The sequence below is a fragment of the Arachis duranensis genome, chromosome 3 (assembly GCF_000817695.3).
Source record: "Arachis duranensis cultivar V14167 chromosome 3, aradu.V14167.gnm2.J7QH, whole genome shotgun sequence".
NCBI classification, from domain to species: Eukaryota; Viridiplantae; Streptophyta; class Magnoliopsida; order Fabales; family Fabaceae; genus Arachis; species Arachis duranensis.
Window position 1 is genome coordinate 3,516,210 of NC_029774.3, and position 22,826 is coordinate 3,539,035.

General features: G+C 34.5%; 3 protein-coding genes across 3 annotated transcripts; 2 read left to right on the top strand and 1 right to left on the bottom strand.

Moving 5' to 3' along the window:
• Nucleotides 1–4,703: 4,703 nt before the first annotated feature.
• Nucleotides 4,704–5,678, top strand: LOC107476762 (RHOMBOID-like protein 13). The gene has a single exon (XM_016096641.3). The coding sequence runs from the start codon at nucleotides 4,887–4,889 to the stop codon at nucleotides 5,676–5,678; it is 792 nt and encodes a 263-aa protein (XP_015952127.1). The 5' UTR covers nucleotides 4,704–4,886.
• A 10,046-nt stretch (nucleotides 5,679–15,724) lies between these two features.
• Nucleotides 15,725–17,290, top strand: LOC107476761 (RHOMBOID-like protein 13). Its single transcript, XM_052258124.1, has one exon. The coding sequence runs from the start codon at nucleotides 16,364–16,366 to the stop codon at nucleotides 17,177–17,179; it is 816 nt and encodes a 271-aa protein (XP_052114084.1). The 5' UTR covers nucleotides 15,725–16,363; the 3' UTR covers nucleotides 17,180–17,290.
• A 1,372-nt stretch (nucleotides 17,291–18,662) lies between these two features.
• LOC107477061 (protein ENHANCED DISEASE RESISTANCE 2) lies at nucleotides 18,663–20,228 on the bottom strand. Its single transcript, XM_021137339.2, has 2 exons — nucleotides 19,303–20,228; nucleotides 18,663–18,751 (listed from the first exon to the last, which is right to left on the bottom strand). Coding segments are annotated over exons 1-2 (927 nt in total). The 3' UTR covers nucleotides 18,663–18,750.
• Between the last annotated feature and the right edge of the window lie 2,598 nt (nucleotides 20,229–22,826).

Here is a 22,826-nt window from a genome sequence, read left to right on the forward strand (position 1 = left end):
CAGAACTAGTTAAAATATCAACACTTTATAACATCATGAGTTTGAAAAGTTTGAAAAAGTTGCTGACTAAACTAATATAATAGCCTCATTTATGATGTTTAAGTATTATGTTAATTTTCCAAAGATCCACTCTGTGTTATGACATGTCTTTTTTATTTTTGAAATTTTAAACAGCATCTATACTTTGTAGAAACATAACACCTATGATCGACCAATTTGATCTCTTCGATTTCAGCAGTTACAACTATATTGCCATAAGCCAATTAACAATAGTGTGGGTAGTGCTGATAAATCGCAACTCGCAGGGCATTTATATGTACCTTTTCAATATTATCGATCATGACACCCTTAATTTTAGAGACCTGATTCTGAACCTTGGCAAGCTTGCTTATCTCATCAGCGTGATTGGTGCAGTATTGCATATGCTCCTTCAATTTTAGCTTGCACCATCCAAGCAAAACAAAACAACACAATTTACACAAATTCAAATAAATCAACCTCCATAATCAATTAGTCTTGATTCTCACAACAGTACAAAACACAAAATTACCCAAACTCAGAAAATAACGAACATATATTAACAAAATTTACCACTAAACAAAATCAAAACGCATAAAAATAACAAATATAATGTTCTACCAAAAAAATCAACATTAACATATATTTTTATTGTATGAAACAAATTTAACTCAGAAAATCGTTTTGTGATTGCATCTACTAAATCAGAAAATAAAAAACTAACAAAATTAACCATCAACAAAATTAACTCAAACAGGCAGCAACAATTCAGAATATTAATCTCGGCAACTTAGAACCACAAAATCAGTATATACTAACTCAATAACTCAAAATACTTAAAATAGTAAACCCGGCAACTCAGAATCACAGATTCATTATTATTAAAAAAATTTGAAAACAAGCAAAAATAAATTGAAGTACCGGTAATGAGGGAGAAAGGAAGTGACGGCGACGACAGAATCGGAACTGACAGCAACGAAGAAGGAAAGTGAGCTCAAATAGAGAGAGACAGAGAGAGCTCAAACAAGGAAGTGAGCTTGGACAGAGAGACAGTGAGTTTGGACAGACAACAACCGACGGACCCAGCAATCCTTCGCAACGGTGATGCCAGGAGCTCGACGTAATCCTTCGTGCGACGGCCAGGAGAGGAGGAACGTCGAGAAGATGGAAGAGCAGACTTTTCCACCGGTGACAATGGCACCCACGTCGAGGAGAAGGGTTCGGCGACAAGTATGAGTGATGGGTTTCGAATGGTGGCTAGTGGGTGGTAGGCTGGTGGTTATTGGAACTTCAAAGAAAAGAGAGGGAATCAGGGGACATATTAGAGTTTTTTACGTGAGAGGGGGAAGAAAAGGAAGGGGTTGGGCTTCATGTTTCAGCTTCAGCTATTTTTTTTTTAAGGGTCAAAACGACGCTGTTTTGGTGGATTTTGGAAACAGGTACTTTTCAAAATTTGACCGGTTTGGCCTATTCGACGATTAACCACCAGTTTAATCGATTTTTTGCAACACAATTTTAAAGTGGACATGATTGACCAAATGATCGATTTTCAATTAACTCGGTTGAACTGACTGGTCCGATTCGATTTTTAGAACCTTAATATAAACTATATTCAACCCTGGACATATAACCTAACATTCAATAATTTAATTAAATTATATTAAATTAAATCAAATTAAATTCTAACCGTACATAATTAATCTAATATTCAAGATGTAAATTGTAAAATTAAACTAAATTAAATTACACTATTTTAAACTCATAACATTTAATGATTAAATTAAATTAATTTTAAATAAATTAAATTAATTTAAAATAAATTAAACTAAACTAATTTAAATTGATTTTAAACAAATTAAACTTTTACTAAATTAATTTTAAATAAATTAAAATTAACCTAAATTACTGGCCCATTAATCTTACATTTAAGAACTAAATTAAATTTAAAAAAATTAACCTAAATTAAATCATTACCAAATTTTTACTGTCTATTTAATCTAATATTCGAAACCTAAATTAGATTTACTAAACTCCAAAGAAAATTCTAATCTAGTCAATCACTACTATCACTCCTCTACTTTGTATTTGTACTTTTAAAATTCTAACAAACTACTGAATCACTACTCTAACTATTATTTGTAGTTTAAAAATCTGAATAACACATATAATGAAATTCTAAGCGACTTAACATCATAAACAATTATTTATTTTTTAAAAAAATTAAATTTCATTCACTAACTTTTTTATGGATAAAACCAGTAATATAGACAATGCCATCCAACCGATAGATATGATTCAAGTCGTTTTCCACAGTTTGAATATTGTGGTTTTTTTTAATTATGGCCTAATTCAAATTCAATCAATTTGAATTACTATAAGCACAAACTATGGGTTTAATTCGAAGTATATGGTTTCGATTTACTATGGTGGATTTTAAAAATCACTAAATCAAAGCTAATAAATTTGATTTGCGTATAAATCTAGTAGTTTGAATCTATTTAATTTAATTTATCATTATAATGACTAAATCGAGTTTAATCAATTCGTTTTATATATATAATTATAAATCAAGACATGCACGTAACGTTTTTTTTAGGAGATTTATGTAAAATTGCTTGTGATCTAGTTTCTTTATAGGGCTGCACATGGATCAGATAATATCCGCATATCCGCAGTAATTATCTGCATCCGATCCGAATTTTGCAGATATTATCTGATCCGTAGAGCCATCGGATCGGATCAGATCCAATCTGCACTATGGTAGGATCAGATTGCGGATATGATAGTGATATCTATGGATCCGATCCGTAAATTCGTATATCCGCATATCATATATAAATAGCATAGTTTAAGAAAATAAACCTTAATGTGATATGAATTTTAGTGTTGTTTTATGAATTTTATGATATCTTGTTTTTTATTTTTTATGTTGTACTTCGACTTAGAATAATTAAACTTAAATCTTGTGTTATTATTTTTTTGTTATTCAAGAGAACTTTTATTGATAATATTTTAGAATTAAATATACTTAAACAGGTGAAAAATGATTTTTTTTTTGTAAAAACAGCCAAATAAAATTTAAAAACATTTTTTTTTTGCAGATCTGATCGAATCGGATCCGACCTAAAAAATTGCGAATATCGTATCCAATCCGATCCGATGAATGCAGTGCGGATCGAATAGAATTTTTGGTTATATCCGATCCAATCTAATCCGTGTGCATCCCTATTTCTTTTAAGTTATTTGCGCACAAATTTATTTGTTTTGAAGCCAATCGAAGCACTTGGAGAACGAATTATACTGGTTGTATAGAGAATTTGATTATAAAATATAAATTTAATTTTAATATGTTATTTATAAAAGAATTTTATACAATTTTTTTATAAAATTTATATATTTAGATAAATTTTTAATTAATAAATTTAAAAAATAATTAATTTTATTGATATACAATACACAATTAATCATCTTACACTGATTGATCGTTGAAATTAAATTTATAAAATATTATCTATCCAATAAAAATGATAGAAATTGTTAACTCTTGTTATTTGCATGTAGGTGTGTTTGGTTCAATAATTTTTGTCAAGAATAAAAATAAAAGATTTGGATCCTCTAAAGTTTGAATTTCACTTTATAGAGTAAAGTGTAATTTTACACTTTTGAATAGTTTTTCTTTTATATTTATTTTTGGTTCTACCTATAAAATTAATGGTAAAAAATCATATTTTACTCTCTAAAATAAAATTCAAATTTTAAAAAATCCAAATCCAAAAATAAAGTAGAAAATAAAAAAAAGAACAATAATGTCATGAAACATTGCACTAATAATGTATCGAAATTGACATGAAAGGATAGAACATAGAAGATACCTTATTATTTATTTATTCTTTTTCATAAAATATGTTTATGTATGTAATTATTTTTTTCAAGTTAGAAGTGAAACTTAAATTTTGATACCTCTAAATGAGAAAGAAAAATTATTTTATTTAAATTATAATTCGTTGATATCTATATAATTATACTTGGATTGAAATAAAATAAAATATAAAAAAATTGTTTTTTTTTAAATGGTTGATATTGAAAAAAAAAACATCTCGTTAGAGAATCAAAAAAAAATGTAGCTAACTTAAAACTAACTAATTAAAAAAATTCATTATATAAAAAAATTCTACTATCTTTATTTTTTAATTTTTAAAATTAAAAATAAAAANTACTATAGTCAAGAAAAAAGCGTAGGTCATCAAGCATCATCATTCCCAAATCGAAGAACTCGAATCGTCTAGTAACTCAACAGGTGAGAGAATCTACTTCCCAATTTGATCCATCCCTTATTTTCTTCGACCAAAATCCCTTTTTTCAATTTATTTTAATTCTTTAAAATTTAAATTTTATTTTAGAATATAAAATATGATCTTTAAATTTAAATAATTTTTTTTTTATATTTATTCTTGTTTCTATCTATAAAATAAATGATAAAAAATCACACTTTAATCTTTAGAGTAAAATTCAAATTTTAGAAAATTCATTGGATTGAATTGAATTGAACTTGTTCAGTGTTACTCCTTGTCCTTCTCCAACACAAAGATACAATCTTTATGCTCTCTTTCTCCCCTGCAATTCCCTCTTTGTGATGAATTTCTTGTTTCTACACTTGGGGTTCGCAAATTTTTGCGTTTTATCCTTGTAGCTAAGCATTTGATTTAGGGATTGTATATTTGGTTGTGGTGTCAATAGTTTTTGGGAGCTTCTGATTGAAGAGACTCTTTTTATCTTGTTTGGATTGTAAAGTAAGCTACCCTTTCGGCTGAAGTTTTGATCTTTGGGGAATTGCAAAACGTGGTTGGAAAAGTTAGGAGCTCTGGGAAATGGGGAAGCCTTTGTTCTATGAGATCTTGGAGAAGCCAGCAACTAGTTGCATCATAGGAATATGCAGCGCTATTTGGTTCTACATAAAGAAGAAGAATATTGGATACTCACATGTTGGTCTGAGCTATGAGAGTGTCATTGAAGGGCATTATTGGAGGATCATCACCTCTGCATTCTCCCATATAAGGGTTATTCATCTTGTTTTTAACATGATTGATCTTTGGTTTCTTGGGGGGGCGGTAGAGGAATTAGGGCACTTGGGTCTTGGTGTTGAATACTATTTGCAATACACACTTGTATTGGTTGTTTTATCAGGGTTGCTGGTTCTTGGAATGTACCACATATTGATTCAGAGATTTAAACTCGAGTATTTTCGCCGAATTCCAGCTGTTGGTTATTCGTGTGTTGTATTCGGGTGGCTGACAATTCTTGCTGTTAAGCAGCCTTCCTCCAAGTTGGATCTCTTTCGATTCTTTTTGCTTCCAATCAGATTCGCACCGTTTGAGTCGCTTGTTTTTACTTCGATTATTGACCCTCGGGCAGGTTTCCTTGGCCATTTATCAGGAATTGTGATTGGATATGCTATAGCATGGGATTTGATTCATGGTATGAACAATTACTGGGCACTCTCCTTGTTGGGTTGGATCATACTTGTCTTCATCTTGAGCTTGAAGACATCTGGTGCTGTTGACTTCAGCTTCCTTGAGATCGAATCTGTGACTGATCCATCCTTATCGTCGGTACGGTTTTTGGGATCTGACAAAAATCACTACCTTAACTACCATTTATAGTTTAAAAATCTTAATAACGACTTAACATCACAAACAATTATGTATTTTTTAAAGAAATTAAAATTTTCATTCACTAACTTCTTCCTAAATAGAACCAGCAATATAAGCAATGTTGTCTAACTAATGAATATAATTCGAATCATTTTCTATTTCTACAATTTAAATGTTGTGGTTTTTTTGGTTTGGGGGAGAGGAAAATTCGGTAAAATGTAATTCGAAATAAAGTGAGTTCGATCTGCTTATATACGTATATATATTAAATCAAATTAAAGCTAGTAGATTTTATTTTTCATTAGTATACGTTGCATGTAAATCGAATTCACTCAAATTGATATACTATGAGCACAAATTATGAATCTAATTCGAAGCATATGATGTCCGTATGAGTGAATTTCAAGCATTATTAAATCAAAGTTAGCAGATTAGAATTTATGTATAAATCTAGTAATTTAAATACATTTGATTCGATTTATTACTATAATGACTAAATACAATTTAGTCAATTCAATTTACATATCATTATGAATCAAGACATGTCGTAATATTTCTTCGGAATTCATGTAAAATTGATTGTGATATAGTTTCTTACTTTCTTTACATCATTTGTCCACAAATTTATTTGTTTTGACTCAAACTAAAGTACTTGGAGAACAAAACATATTGGTTATTGGATATACACATGAATATAAGAATTGAGATTTTTTTTATAACACTCACTAATAAAATATGTAAAAATCTATATGAAAAAAATTTATATATTTATATATAAATACATATGTTATTTAATTTATTTTTAATATATGTTTGTATTTTAATATATATTTTATATTGATAATTAATTTGATAATTAAATTTTAGGACAATTTATTGAAATAAATTATTTGGAGAAGAATTTTATCCAAATACAACTTTTGAAATGGCAAGACGTAAATGCAATTTTTCATATCTCTATAAAAATCGCTACTAGCAGTAGCGGTTTATGTGGGTTAGCATTTTACACAGAAACAGCTATAGGCAATAGCGATTTCTGTTGAGTGTGGCATGTGCATAAATCGCTACAAGTAGTAGCGGTTTATGTGTTGGGTGGGGTGAACATAAACCGCGGGAGACTGTAGCGATTTACGTTGAGTGTGTGTGTGTGGTGGTTGGCTATATATACCCCTCCAAGGTATTGAGGTAGAAGAGGAGTTCCATTTCTCACAAATGGATGGTGTGAGAGTTTTCTAACTCTAGTGCATTGCTATGGAAAAATTCAAAAAAGCAAAAGGCACGGTGTTAAATTTACGGATAGAAAATCGCTTACTATTTTTATCTGGTCGTCAAGTAAATTGGCAGAGATAAAACAGAGCATATTACAAAAGTTGGGTGTGTGTGGGACAAAGTGGGTAAAAAAATTGTTCTACAAGATTTTCATTGCTGTTGTGTCAGCCGGTGTGAAGTATGAGACATTTGTAATAGGGTCCAATGAAGACATGCACGTCTTGTTTCACTATCAGCGGAATTTTTCGGAGGTTAGAATACCCGAGTTGTTTGCGAAGTTGGAAGATGGCTTCGACAGCTTTGGGGCTTTGGCGCCGAATCCTCAGTCGACGACGATGGGTGGTGCCTCGACGTCGATGCCTGTGGTAGCACCTTCAGGTCCGATCCCCGATCCTCCACGTGTTGCGGTTGGTACTGATGGTGTGCCTTGTGGTGTTCCTGATTTTGAAGTTGAGGCCGGATGGATCGAGTTGAGAATACAATTCGGGACGATGCTTCAGATGATGAGCCGGTCGACATTGTTGGGGACAATGATGATGCTATTCCGAGCAATACACATACATCCCATAGAGCTTCGTGTTCCGGCACACAACAGTATCCTCCACACTTGTCAACCTTAAACTTGGAAGCCATCGGCCAATAGCGAAACGTAGAGGCAACCTTCGCGGGATAGGATATGCATGACGCGACTGCTTTGACAGAATTTCAGATTGGCCATTCTTTCCAAAGTAAGGAGGAAGTTGTGCTGAGTGTAAAGGATTATAGCATCCAGCATGGAGTTGAGTACAGGGTGGTGGAGTCAGACCATCTCAAATACCACGGGAGATGCAAGGAGTTTGGAAAAGGGTGCACATAGATGATTCGTATCACGCTGCCGCAAAGGAAGAGCACATGGAAAGTTAGGAGGTACAACGGACCGCACATGTGTTTGGCCACATCGATATTGAGCGACCACAGACAGCTTGATTATCATGTCATGTGCGAGGATCTTTCCGTTGGTCAGATATGATGCCACGATTACTATTAAGGTGTTGCAGGAAGCAACGGAGGCAACCTATGATTTCAGGCCTAGCTATAGGAAAGTATGGATGGCGAAGCAGAAGGTAGTAGCACAGATCTACGGTGATTGGGAGGAGTCTTATGGTATGCTGACCCGTTGGATCCTTGGGGTGACATCCACCATGGAGGGTACAATAGCTCTGCTGCAGACCTCTCCGGTTAGAGTGGGTGATCAGGTTGATGAATCAACAGTTTACTTTCATCATATTTTCTGGACATTTCCTCCATGTATTGAGGCTTTTCGACACTGTAAGCCGCTCGTCAGCATCGACGGTACACACTTGTATGGCAAGTATGGAGGGATTTTGTTGTTGGCTATTGCTCAAGACGGAAACTCAAACATCTTGCCCATTACGTTTGCACTTGTGGAAGGAGAAAATGCAGGGTCTTAGGCGTACTTTCAATCTAACCTGAGAAGACATGTGACTCCACAACCGGGTATTATTGTAATATCTGACAGGCACAATGGCATCAAGACTGTACTAGAGGCACCTAATAGTGGTTGCTGGTAAATGTTGCTTATGCAAAGACAGAGGCAGAGTTTGATTATTGGTTTGATATAATGAGGACAGAAAATCTAGCTATGTGTGATTTGACAAACATGATGGAGTACGAGAGGTGGACACAACACAAGGATGATGGCAGACGATATGGTCACATGACGACCAGCATATCTAAGTGTGTCAACTCTGTTTTGAAGGGCACCAGGAATCTACCAGTGACGTCATTGGTGAAGTCGACATATCTACAACTTGCATAGTTGTTTGTTGTTCGGGGTCAGACGGCAGAGGCACAGCTTGGATCTGGGCACCGGTTTTTCCAGACGCTTGTGAAAGCCATTGAGCGGAACTTGAGGGATTCAATGTGCTTCATGGTGACACTGTTCGACAGGCATCAATATGAGTCTACCGTGGCAGAGACTACTCCTACAGGTAACTTCTCATTGGGTACCTATCGATTTTCTCTTAGGGATTGCACCTGCGACTGTGGCCACTTTCAGGCCCTGCACTACCCTTGTTGCCATGCAATCGCATGCTGTGCTCAGTCGTGGCTAGATTGGGCTACATATGTTGATGAAGTTTACAGCATGTCTGAGGTAAGGTGTACCAGATGGGCTTTGCACTTTGTATTCCAGAAGGGCTTTGGCTGCCATATGACGGACTTACAGTCATCCCTAACCCTAACATTCGACAAGATAGAGAAGGGCGATCACAATCCACCCGCATCCGCAACAACATGGATGAAGCTGACTCTAGTAGACTGAAGCGATATGGCCTATGCAGGAAGCCCGACCACACTCGTAGGAGTTGCCCTTAGCGAGGTTCGACGGTTAGGTCCTAGGATTAGATGTTTTATTCACGTTGTATTAGGTTATGTAGCAGTTGTTATTCATCTTGGTTATTAGTTGTGCTATCTTAAATGTTTTGAGCTTGCATTAGTATGTTGTTATCTTGTAACGATTTATTTGCTTTAGGTCATATTAGAACCTTGTTATCTTGTATTGGTGTATTTGTATTTCCTCAAAACTAAAAACAGTTGAAGAGGCATGCAACAGATTTATAAAACCAACCATAGATATTTAAAAAAAAGATAGGGTCATACAATCATACCTAATAAGTTTGGAACATAACTCCCGAAATAAACATGAAGTCATACAGTGCTGGAAATAAATAAATAAGATACGCGGAATGCAACTACTAAAACAATCCCAAAGACAACGATCTAATTGTGACCATCATCCTGAACATCGTCCCCAATGCACCGAGCATATGAGAACCCGTGCCACATCGAAGAGGATGCCTCACTCTAGTAGGTGGGTGGGGCTCCTATGCAACATCGTCAGCCAGACGGTCCGCTCCAAATGCAGACTGGGGTGTTCCTCCCATGGTGAACCAAGTGTCATATGGGCTACCTGCAGGCTTGTTCAAGTCCACCACATACTGTCCCTGATAGTCCGGTGCCTGATACTCTGGTGCCTGGATCTGGATATCTAGCATATGTGGATGGTAAAATGGGGCATCGGACTGGATATCTGGCATCTGCGGATGGTAGTTAGGTGCAACAACCTGGAACTGTGACTGGCCGTCATCCTCCCGTATGATGGCCGCGAACTCTGCGTAGAACTGTGAACTACCTATCTGATCATCTATGTCCATGGTCATCGTAGTCGTATCGAGATCAGCATACATCTGTGCATTGTCATGGAATGCCTGAGAGCTACATCCAGCCATTAATATTCCGCCCCCAGCCCCAGTCGTCGTGTCCCCGCTAATTCCACCACCAATCTGAGTATCACCCCCAGCCCCTTTACGTCTAGCACTGGCCCAACGAACACGATGCTCACCAATACCTCTGTCGTCCTCACCTGCATCATCCTCCCTCATCATATCATCTAACCATCGCCACTCCCGACTTGTGTCTCGGGTACCAATACGACGGCTTCTCTCGACGCGCTTGTTGTCTGACATGTCGGATAACTGTGATCTCCATGGCGCCTATGACAACCCTCTCTAAAAGGCCTCTGCCGGTATCCCCACGTGCTTGGGATCCGTGAATGCAGCTCCCGGGGAAATGACTCTGTGCGCCTCGCGGTGGCACCAATCTAAGAACTCAGCGGAAGGGCCTGGATCAGGCACTCTATCGATATCAAGGATGGAATCAAGTCTGTTCTACCAGTGTAAATGCCAGACCTGATAGTAATGGGGGAACCACCTATCTCCGTCCCTCTCGTTCTTAGCATGTAGCCAGTCTATATTCAAAGCCCCCTCGGAAAAATGCTGCACCTCGCCAAACTGTGGAACCACCCTATCAACTTGTTGCCACTCAATGACGGCAAAATATATCAAAATGGTAGCTGCTCTCCATAACCGACAATGCTCTTCCGTAAGTATCTCAAGATGGACCACAGCAAGTACGTCGAGGGCAGAGTATGGGTCCCATACAATTTGAAAAATTTAACATCCTCGAACATTATAACAGAATGTATATATATATATAGTCAGAATGATGAACCCCAACTAATGAAACCAACCACAGACATGACACTTACATCTCGAACGGTTAATCGATCTAACGCAAGGCGATAGTTTATAACCCTTTGCTCCTTGCCATCATTTGGTGGTAACTATACGGCCATCTGAATGATAGTAATCAGTTATATAATGAAGGAATTACACGACATATCATATTTTTCAAGCTTCAAATGAATAAAGAATACTTGGATGCCAACGGAAACGAAAATTCCTCAAACCCAGAGGGTGTCAACGAGAGAAACCGCCAGAATCCAACTCTATAAGAAGTGGAGAGGACCCGCCAAGTTGGTAACATTTCTATTCGTCACCCGACATATGCATTAATACAACTATGTCAAAGCGGCGGACCCTCAGCTATAACTCTCTATGTCATCAAGATTTGCCACAAAGGGCAGCCATCGCATATAAACCCGGTTCGTACTCTTGTCTCCAAATAACTGAGTGGATAACAATATCATCATATAGGCACGTGTGTATATGCGAATAGTATCCTCAGTCGCATCTGCTGATAACACCCTGAATCTCTCATGGAACCATGTGAAGTAGACTGTCATCTGCTTGACCTTATTCGGTGTTGGCAGCTCACCGAATAACTCCTGAAACCATTTCCAAGCTGGTCGGACTTCCTCCATGAAATTTTCAAACTTTGCCAGGCGACCACTAACGGCCTTCCCATCGACAGGCAACCCAAGCTGAAATGCCACATCTTGCAGCGTCACCGTGCACTCTCCAAAAGGCATAAGAAAAGTGTGCCTCTCGGGGCGCCACCTCTCAATGGATGCATTGACCAAAGGCTCGTCCTACCAGAACCAGCGGCTGTTTAGCCTGGCCAAGTGGTACAAACCGGCCCTCTCTAAATAAGGGATGATCCTGTCATGCATAGGCATATTTTGTTGTCGCCTCACACTATAGATACACCTACTTGGCTGCACCCAACAGAAAAGATATATACGAAGCAGTTAAATTCTACTTTCTACAAAGAAAAATCTTATCTAATTACACTAAATAAATAAGATATACCATAACCAATCAATGAAACAATTAGACAATTAAACTATTATTCAATTAACAAATTAAATTGTTAAATATTTAATTTATTAAATAATTAAAAAACCGGTTATAAAATTAAAAATCAGTTTTTAATCTATTATAAAAAATAAACACGTTTTCGACAAAAATCGATATCTGGCCCAAAAAACCGGTTTCTTAAAAGAAACCTTTGGTAAAAATCAAATATTTAAAATTAGACTTTTAAAATAAAATCTTTTAAAATTTGGTTCTGGATTTATTTAACCGCGCAAAAATTGATTTTCAAACCAGTTTCATTTTCCTTAGCCAATTTTGAAAAGCATGGATATAATTTTAAATTTGTTTAGTTGAGTTAGTTAACTAAATTGTGGTTATAATTTTTTAACCGGTTATCAATATTTTGGTTTTTGTATATACACCCCTACTACATTCTACACCCTAATATGCAAAGTCTAATACTCAACTATAAGGGTTAAATTATAAATTCTAGTTCCTGTGCCCTACATACCATATTTTATTTAACAAATGTTAAGGCTAAGAAAAATAAAACAAAACTAACCTCGTCGACAATGGCACCAGCAATATAGCAACGTCGTTTAGTCGGTACAAGCTCTGTCCGTTTGCTATGATATCCAACTGAAGGTCAGCGCTGAGAAACCCCGAATTCGCTCTCAAAGTGCTCCTCCCTCTCTCAAGAATTTCCTCTCTCTAGCCAAACTCAAAATCCACACCAAATAAGAAATCCACAGCTGTCTTCCACGGTTTTATAAACACACTCAACGTAAACCACTACTGCTTCCAGCGATTTACGTTCACGCCACCCAACACATAAACTGCTACAGTCTGTAGCAATTTATGCACATGCCACACTCAACAAAAATCGTTGCTGTCTATAGCAGTTTCTGTGTAAAACGTTAACCCACATAAACTGCGGCTGCCAGTAACGGTTTACGTTATTCTATAAACCGCTATTACCAGTAGCGATTTCTATAAAGATATAAAAAATTGCATTTGCGTCTTGCCATTTCAAAAATTGTATTTGGGTAAAATTTTTCTCCAAATAATTTATTTCAGTAAATTACCCTAATTTTTAGTGTATAGAGAATTTGATTATAAAATATAAATTTAATTTTGTAATGTTATTTATGAAAATAATTTTATACCATTCTTTTATAAAATTTATATATTTAGATAAGTTTTTAAATAATAAATTTAAAAAATAATTAATTTTATTGATATATAATACACAATTAATTATCTTACACTGATTGATCATTGAAATTAAATTTATAAAATATTATCTATCCAATAAAAATGATAGAAATTGTTAAGTCTTGTTTTTTGCATGTAGGTGTGTTTGTTGGTTCAATTTTCGCTCAGAATAAAAATAAAACAAAAAAATAAAAAGAAAGAACATAAGCTCTCAAACTATTTTTAAATGAATGATGTCATGAAACATTGCACTAATAACGTATCGAAATTGACATGAAAGTATAGAACATAGAAGATGCCTTATTATTTATTTATTTTTTTACATGAAATATGTTTATCTATGTAATTATACTTGGATTGAAATAAAATAAAACATAAAAAAAACGTTTTTTTAATTGTTGATATTGAAAGACAAAAAAATATGAGAAAGGATAGAAAAATAATGTATATAGTACACAATATAAATAATAGATTAAGACTTAGTTTGAATAAACAATTTAATTAAGTTTTTTTTGAAAAATTAATTTAAACAATAAATGCTTATATTAAAAGTAACTTATGAATAAATTATTTTGTGTTTTTTTTTTAGTTCTAAAAGTATTTATTTAAGAGAAGAGTGATAAAAAAAATTTTATTATGAGAGAAGTTATTTTTTTTAACTTCTCCATAAATATTAAAATAGTTTTTTAGAAAGCTGCAATTTAATTGAAAATTGTATCAAACATTAATACTATACCTTTTCATAAGTTAAAAATAAAAAAAGTAACTTATAAATCTGTTCAAATGAACCCTAAAAAAGAAGATAAATTAATTCAGATTCTTAATTAATTAATTATTATTAAATTTGAAGTTTTAAAGATAAGGATTTGCATGTATTCAATTGTCCATTCATACGATTATTTCAGAGCTCTATGTTCATCGCTTACCATAGATCTTTTATATCCGGTCCACCACCACAACAGAACGCCGCCATTCCCCTCACAACGTTTAGATGCAGCAGAATGCCGCTGTCACTCCACCCCTTGCATACGCAACCGAATGCCGCTCTCGTCCGCACTCGTGTAGTCGCTGTACCCGCACCACTCTCGGACGCGGCCATAGCCGGACCCCTGTTTGGATCTTTCGCTGTCCCATGCGCACTCAGTAGCAGAACGTAGCTATCCCTCCATCCTTTGCAGACGCAACCGAACACAGCTCTCTCTCGGACCCGTGCTGTCACAACTATAGCGGCTGTACCCGCACTGCTCTTAGACGTGGCCATAGCTGCACCTCCGTCAGTTTTTTTCACTATCCTGTGTGCCTTTCGTAGTCCCTTTCTATTGTTGTCTCGTGATTACTGTTCACAATCGCTGCGGTTAGAAGTCCCAAGCCAATATCGTGGTTGGTGTTGGTACAATTATATACTGGATGTTTATTTTATTATGTATGAGGATAATTTTTTTCATTTTAAATTGGATGTTTAGTTTTTCAAATTGGATTTAAGTATATATAATTAAATTATACTAGATGTTTCATTTTACAGGTATGCGGATGGTTAGTTTCATTTTTAATTATATGTTTAGTTTTTTCGCCGATGAGAGGGTTGGGTAGAAAAGAAGCAACGACACTGATGCTTGCTGTGAGGGACGGATTAACGTCGACCAGTGTAGACAATGAAAAATGGAGTGTCGCCGATGAGAGAATTTGGGAGTATAGTGTTGCGGACTTGCGGTGGTCAATAAAATAAAAAGAATGTTGTAAAAAATTGAAATGTGAAAAATAGAATTTTTGGTAAGAGTAATTGAGAGTGAATTTTTTTTGTTTTTAACTTTGTTGGCCAGAATTATAGGATTTTTTATTTTAATATTGAAGAGTGAATAGAGTTTTACGTTAATGTTATAAAAAATGGAGTTTTACTATGTTCTGGAAGTATTGTTCTATGAGCACAATATGCAGAACACCTATTGCATTGACAATACGCAGTCTGTATATTTACAATATGCAATTTGTGTATTGTAATTTAATATTAAAATAATGCAATACGTAATTTGTGTATTGTAATTTAATATTAAAATAATACAATACGTAATTTGTGTAATATCTTTATAAATTTTAAAAAATTAATGACAATCTGTCTTATGTGAATTTTATGGATTTGGATCCTCTAAATTTTGAAATTTATTTTAGAAGGTAAAGTATTATCTATCATCATTTATTTCATAAATGGGACCAAGAGAAAATATGAGAAAAAAATATTTAATTGTAAAAAATTAAATTTTATCCTTTAAAATGAAAATCTAAAATGTAGAAAATCTAAATCCAAATTTTACAGCTTCCAATATTAAAAAATTACACTAATTTTTATCCAATATCTAAAAAATGAACCAAAATTATAACTCATTATTTGTATTGTTTACAATTTCTATTGCCTATCTAGCATAGCCGAAAAGATATATATTGTTGTGAATTATTGTTTGCAGTTACTAATTTACTATAGATCATGAAAAAAGCGTAGGTCATCAATCATCATCATTCCCAAATCGAAGAACTCGAATCGTCTAGTAACTCAACAGGTGAGAGGATCTTCTTCCCAATTTGATTCATCCCTTCATTTTCTTCAACCAAAAACCCTTTTTTCAATTTGTCTCTACAATCGAAGAACCCATATAGCATTTCATTTAATTGAATTGAACTTGTTCAGTGTTACTCCTTGTCCTTCTCCCACCACAAAGATACAATCTTTATGCGCTCTTTCTCCCCTGCAATTCCCTCTTTGTGATGAATTTCTTGTTTCTACACTTGGGGTTCGCAAATTTTTGCGTTTTATCCTTTTTCGGAGCGTAGGTTCAGGAGAGTTTGTTGTCTTGTTTGATTGTAAAATTAGCTACCCTTGTAGCTAAGCATTTGATTTAGGGATTGTATATTTGGTTGTGGTCTCAATAGTTTATGGGGTTTGCAGAAGAGAAAACAAGAAACCCTTGATTTTTGGGAGCTTCTGATTGAAGAGACTCTTTTTATCTTGTTTGGATTGTAAAGTAAGCTACCCTTTCGGCTGAAGTTTTGATCTTTGGGGAATTGCAAAAGTGTGGTTGGAAAAGTTAGGAGCTTTGGGAAATGGGGAAGCCTTTGTTCTATGAGATCTTGGAGAAGCCAGCAACTAGTTGCATCATAGGAATATGCAGTGCTATTTGGTTCTACATACAGAAGAAGAATATTGGATACTCACATGTTGGTCTGAGTTATGAGACTGCCATTGAAGGGCATTATTGGAGGATCATCACCTCTGCATTCTCCCATATAAGTGTCATTCATCTTGTTTTTAACATGAGTGCACTTTGGAGTCTTGGGGTGATAGAGGAATTAGGGCACTTGGGTCTTGGTGTTGGGTACTATTTGCAATACACACTTGTATTGGTTGTTTTATCAGGGTTGCTGGTTCTTGGAATGTACCACATATTGATTCAGAGATTTAAACTCGAGTATTTTCGCCGAATTACAGCTGTTGGTTATTCGTGTGTTGTATTTGGGTGGATGACAATTCTTGCTGTTAAGCAGCCTTCCTCAAAGTTGGATCTCTTTGGATTCCTTTCACTTCCAATCAGTTTCGCACCGTTTGAGTCGCTTGTTTTTACTTCGATTATTGTCCCTCAGGCAAGTTTCCTTGGTCATTTATCAGGAATTGTGATTGGATATGCTATAGCATGGGGTTTGATTCATGGTATGAACAATTACTGGGCACTCTCCTTGTTGGGTTGGATCATACTTGTCTTCATCTTGAGCTTGAAGAGATCTGGTGCTGTTGACCTCAACTTCCTTGAGATCGAATCCGTGACTGATCCATCCTTCCCGTCGGTACGGTTTTTGGGATCAGGCAATGGCAGAACATTGCAGATCAGTGCATTGCCTAATGGAAATGTTGAATTTGTCTAATAATAAGTTCATAGAAATATATCTTTGTGATTTTAGATGTTGCCTTTTGGCATACTCAACATGATAACAATTTGATTTTAATTCTTCCAATATAGAAGTTGTTCAAAGCTCCATCAATATCTTCTCTTTTTTATAGCTTGCATCTTTGGTTATGTGATGATCGATGTTCTCAGATGCCATATATCGATTTTAAGGGAATGATAGTGCTAATTTTGTCTAACTTTTGTGTGCTAAAAGTCAGCTATTGTTTTCATGAATGACACACTTATTATTAGATATAGTAGTATTTTTACCATTTCCTAATCCTAATTGTTTTTAAAGCCAAACAGAAACTCATGTCTCTGGATTTGAGTGAAGATTTAGTACCTGGGTTTATATAGTTGATTAATTGGTAATTGCAATTTTGCATCCTTGGAAAGATGCTTGTTGATGAATTTCATTATTATCCACTGATATTAGCCTTGAACATCAACTCATAAACAAAATGTTAAGATAATTGTGGGCAATAAGAATTTTCCTTTTCCAAGATACTCAAGAAAAGATCAAGCTGCCATGGAGGTTGTTCCTTTTTTCTTTTCTTTTTTTTTTTCCATAGATATTCTTTTCATCTATTTACCAACGAAAGATACTAATCTTTTTGAGCGCCACTAGGTTTGTTTTTCTAACTTAAGTTTTCTCCAGAAATTGAACAAAGAACTCTTAAAGGGACAGAGCATATACTATTTAATATAGGAGAAAAATCCTAAACGACCCTTGACAATTACCTTGAAAGACAACAAAATACCCAATCCGACCTCTGAGATTTACTTTTATGAGACTGATTAGCCTCAGTGGCAGTGTTTTGTTGTTTTTTTTTTTGCACAGGGGCTAATCAGTCACATAAAAGTAAAGTTTAGGGGCAGGGTTAGGTGTTTTTTTGTTGGGGGTCTCATAGTCTTTTCGAGGTAATTGTCAAGGGCCGGGTTGTGTATTCACTCTTAAATATAATATGTTTGCTTTTTGGTTTAGAAATATTGGTATCATAGTTGGTTGTTTGTTTGTGTTTTTTTTTTTTTTCAAAGCTTTGGAAATGTAGATTTAACTTATGATATGTCACAAGAAAATGTCAGATCATATCTATATATCTATGTTTTTGTGTCAAATCTCGAGGTTGCTTCTTTCTTCCTTTGATTTAAGTCGCCAGTTATACTTAAAAGTTATAACTACTAGAATCAATGTTAAAGATAATTTACACAATGTAGCACCATAAAAGTTGAGGCAATTCTGAATTCCCAAAAAACAGGTATGCCCCAAAGACAATAACAACAAATCTCTCAACTATAAAAATTTTCATAAGCTTATTACTAAGAAAGATCTGTATATCCAGCTAAAAATAATTGAGGGAAGTGTATTTTTCTGCAGCCATATAAAAAGTATTAAATAAATAGTAATAATATTAATAATAACAATAACACTAAGAGCTAGCTCTTGCAATGGATGATGCTTTGGATTCGACCATAGGAAAAGAAATTGTGGAAAGAATAACCAACTTTAATGGAAACTCTCCATTTCCCTTCAAAACCTTCAGTATATCTGTGGACACAAAAGAGAGTAACAGTAACATAATCAAAATGCTAATGCTGAATCATGATATTTACAAAACAATTAGCAAATTTATAAACTAACCAGAAAAAAAGCATTCATTCATTCATTGCTTTCTTTCCAATTCTCTCCTCTTTTCTATTCATCTCTTTTAAAGAAGCTATGTTTGTAACAAAAAAGTTAAGAATAATGGTCTAAATCAGGTTTAGAAAACAGTTACATTATGTTCCAAGAAGAAAATTTATTGAATTACTTGAAGGGCTAATTAGTGCTGTAAGAACATTGATTAAGGAATCACAAAGAGAGAGTTTACATTGAAAGATTTAAAACTTAAAGGCGCGTTTGGTTTACGCTTTCATTTTCTATTTTCATTATCATTGTTTTCTGTTTCTAAAATCTTACGAAGGAAAAAGAAAACAAGAGGTGAAGACAGAAAATATGATTTTATTGTTTTCATCATTTTTTTTTCCTTCCCAAGATTCTAAAAACAGAAACCACTAAAATGAAAATAGAAAAATGAGATCAGAATTGAAGATACTCACCATTTCTTCACATGAATATCCTTTGTGGCAGCGCTTTGAGATGCAGGAGGAGAAGCAAAACCATCTTCTTGAGAACCTGGAAGAAGAATATTCCCTATAGACTTCCATAACCTCATTGACAAAGATCGGTTTAGTGAACTGCTGCTCATGGAAGGTGAAGGCAAAATTGGTGTAGCAGAAGCAGGATCAAGGCTACAAAACCTCAACGCGCCAAGCAGTTTCTCAGGTAGCTCAGATTGAGTTTGGCCCTCAAGAAGAAAAGCCAGATCAACAGTTAAAGTTTTCACATAGCCAAATGCCAAATGAACTATTGCAGTTGCAACCATGGAAGATCCAATATCAATGTCTACCTCTATGAAATTTGCTCTCACACAGTACTTACAAGCAAGTGCTCTCCCAATTATGCATATTGCTTGCTCACCAACCGCCTTCTTTACAATCCAAGGACCTTTAACAATGTTAGCAATCAACTTAAGCCTCGAGTTTCTCCATGCATCGTCGCCTTTCAGAAACTTGTCTACCAAGGAACCTTCAGGGAATGGTTCTTTGGATGCAAAATACATGACAGCACAATAGTTATCCTTGGTTGGAAGTTGAAGGTTGAATGCCCAAATAAAAGGCCTATTATCACTATCTGGAAACTCCTCTTCAATGATCTTCCTAACTATGTTGTTTCGATTTCTCAAAATCTCATTTATTTTCACAGAACCTCTGACCCAATCAAATCCAATAGGCTGTAGTAGATAATCACCACCAGGGATTTTAACCTTTGTTCTCAAGTAATCAGAACCTCTAACCTTGAATGCAGATCCAGGAGGTGTAAACCAACAATTTGAACTGTTATCTGATTCAAGATATGGAACAGCTCCTTCAGATTTTATTCTCTCTATCCATCCACATTTCTTTTCGCCACCACGCTTGGCCATAGTGTGTACAGTTTCTGAGAAATAGACAAGTTTATACAATTGCAATTAAATGGTAAAGAGAGTTGTTTTTAGTATTCTGTCTTATACATTGAGTCCACACACGAGTCTGACACCAGATTAGTGGTGTGTGACTGTGTGTTAACTCAATGTATAAGACAAAATGAGTACAAATAACACATCTTAATCGGCAAAACATGATCTATGCTTTCCAAAATTGGCAAAATAACTAGAAATGTTGAGAAAATGTCGACTAAAAATGTTTGGCACCGAAGTAGACATTGTTCATAGCTATGCCTTTCCTACAATTTTTTTTTTTTGAAAGAAATTGAACTGTAATACTAAAAAGCCCTCAACAGTTTTCTGCATCACGACTCTATTATGATGATGAGTTTTGGATCCTCTTTGAAGAAATCACAGCAAACATGTCTGGTATGTGCATAATTTTAACAGATCTGGTAATTTTCAACAATAGATCCATAGTATAATGATGCATTGCATGAATTGTGCATGTGCACGTAGAATATTCATAATAAATTCATATACATACCTGTACGTATATGTACAATAATACAGTGGAATACAAGTACAATGCAGGACTAGCCAGAAGAATCTCAGGTATTAGGATCCACCATTATATCACAAATTTGATCTGGAATAATCAGGGTTTTGTTCATTCATATTTAGAACATGCTTCAGGATCAAGAACATGGATTTTTAGTTTGTAATGACTTTCTTTATATTTCTAACGATTAGGAAAAAATGAGAAATATTTCGTGTACTTAACTGTTTATTCTTTTTTGTATAATAAAAATACCAACCCATATTTGTCTACTCAGTATATGCGAATAACATATTTTCGTGAAATGAGTTTCAAAAATGCTATTTGGACACCAAAACTAGCTACTAAAATCAGTCACTAATGTATTTGTGTATAAATACATGTTTGATTTAATTTATTTTCAATGTGTATTTATATTCCAACATGTATTTTATACTGGTGGCTGATTTTGGTGTACGCATAATATTGTCGATTCTTGTGAGTACATGTTCTTTTTAAATGGTTGACTTGTATGCATTTTCTATTATTTTTTTGTTCTATCTTTGTATATATATTTTTCATGTAAAAATGTGTCTTGAATTTATTTATTTTTCTTTCTCCTTAATCTCTTAATTGGTATGTCATCTTTAGTGCGAGTGAAATTAGTTTCTATAATCGATGAAGAATATAAATAATACTTTGAATAATTGAAAATTTTGCAAACCCGTATAAAAAAGGAATAGAAAAACTTTTGCTGCTTGCAATAATTTTGCTGATTGGTTGATTTCTATGTTTCGCCAAATAATTAAAATTATTAGAAGAGAATATGACTTAAATTCATATAAAAGAAGTTAGTATCAATATTTGCTTAAAATAACAATATAAAAATGATACTGCATAATAGTCTATAGAGAGAAGTTGAAACATGTACAAAGTATGAATCATCATAATGTAACTGCTTCAATGATCGTTTATTTTTGTGGCATTCCAATATTGACCTCTCTTTGTCTCTTTGATTCATACTTTGACATAGCTTGCCACTTCCAAATCCAAGTTTCTCTTTTAGTTGGTTCAACACACATTTGAATTAATTCCTATACCAGGATCAACTATCCTTGCATCTGCAACTTTGAAATTTCATGGATTCAATCATAAAATTATATTTGACATTACATGGTGCTGATGCTACAAAAGTGATTCTCAGTTTCTTTTGCTTTACTTATTGATATTGCTATTATCATATATTAATATAAACATCCGCATATGCACACAGCATTGAAAGCAGAAGTGGGGGAATATTTGGATTCAGAAATTAAATTATTTAGAGAAGTGATAATCACATACCAATATACCTATACATACATCATCTAATGCATTGTGCAACATCAATAAGGTACAGTTCCAACTCATAAGAAAGAAGGCCAAAATGGAAACCATTTTCTTTCTTTCCATGCACCTCCATTTTCATTTGTGAGAGAAACAACCAAGATATCAGAGTGCTAAATGACCGGAAATCTGCTTCGAATTCTTCTTCTGCCTTGTCATGGAGAACTTATCGTACAGCTCAAGAAATTGTCGCAAGAAGTAGTTGAGTCAATATATCCATCAAAGAAAGCACGTTTGCTCTCACTTCTTTGAGTAGTAGACATTCCTGCCCAAAAATCATTCTTCAAGAAGCTTGAGACCCATCTATGTTGCTCATTGTACAGCTCACTCAACCATTGATTGTCTTGTAGATTGAATTCTCTGATGAACTGATTCCACTGGTCTTCAAATTCACCTTGTCATAGTGTCATGAATTACCCTCTTCATTGAATCTTCTAGCATATTATGTTTAGCCAAAAAATTCAACTTTTCAGGTACTTTTTTCATGATATGCAATAAACACTACCTATGCGTGGTTGTTGGAAAGACTAACTTTGGTTGCATCTTGAATTGATGTGCATTGGTCAGTAACAATACCTTTAGGAGGATTCCCCGACATGCAACGAAGCCAAGATTGAAACAACCACACAAAGGCCTCGACGTTGTAAGTTGAAAGTAGACCACAGCCAAATAAA

Bases quoted from the DNA above. Each gene is read 5' to 3' on its own strand.
- LOC107476762 (XM_016096641.3), top strand. From the start codon at position 4,887: ATGGGGAAGCCTTTGTTCTATGAGATCTTGGAGAAGCCAGCAACTAGT.
- LOC107476761 (XM_052258124.1), top strand. From the start codon at position 16,364: ATGGGGAAGCCTTTGTTCTATGAGATCTTGGAGAAGCCAGCAACTAGT.
- LOC107477061 (XM_021137339.2), bottom strand. From the start codon at position 20,228: ATGGCCAAGCGTGGTGGCGAAAAGAAATGTGGATGGATAGAGAGAATA.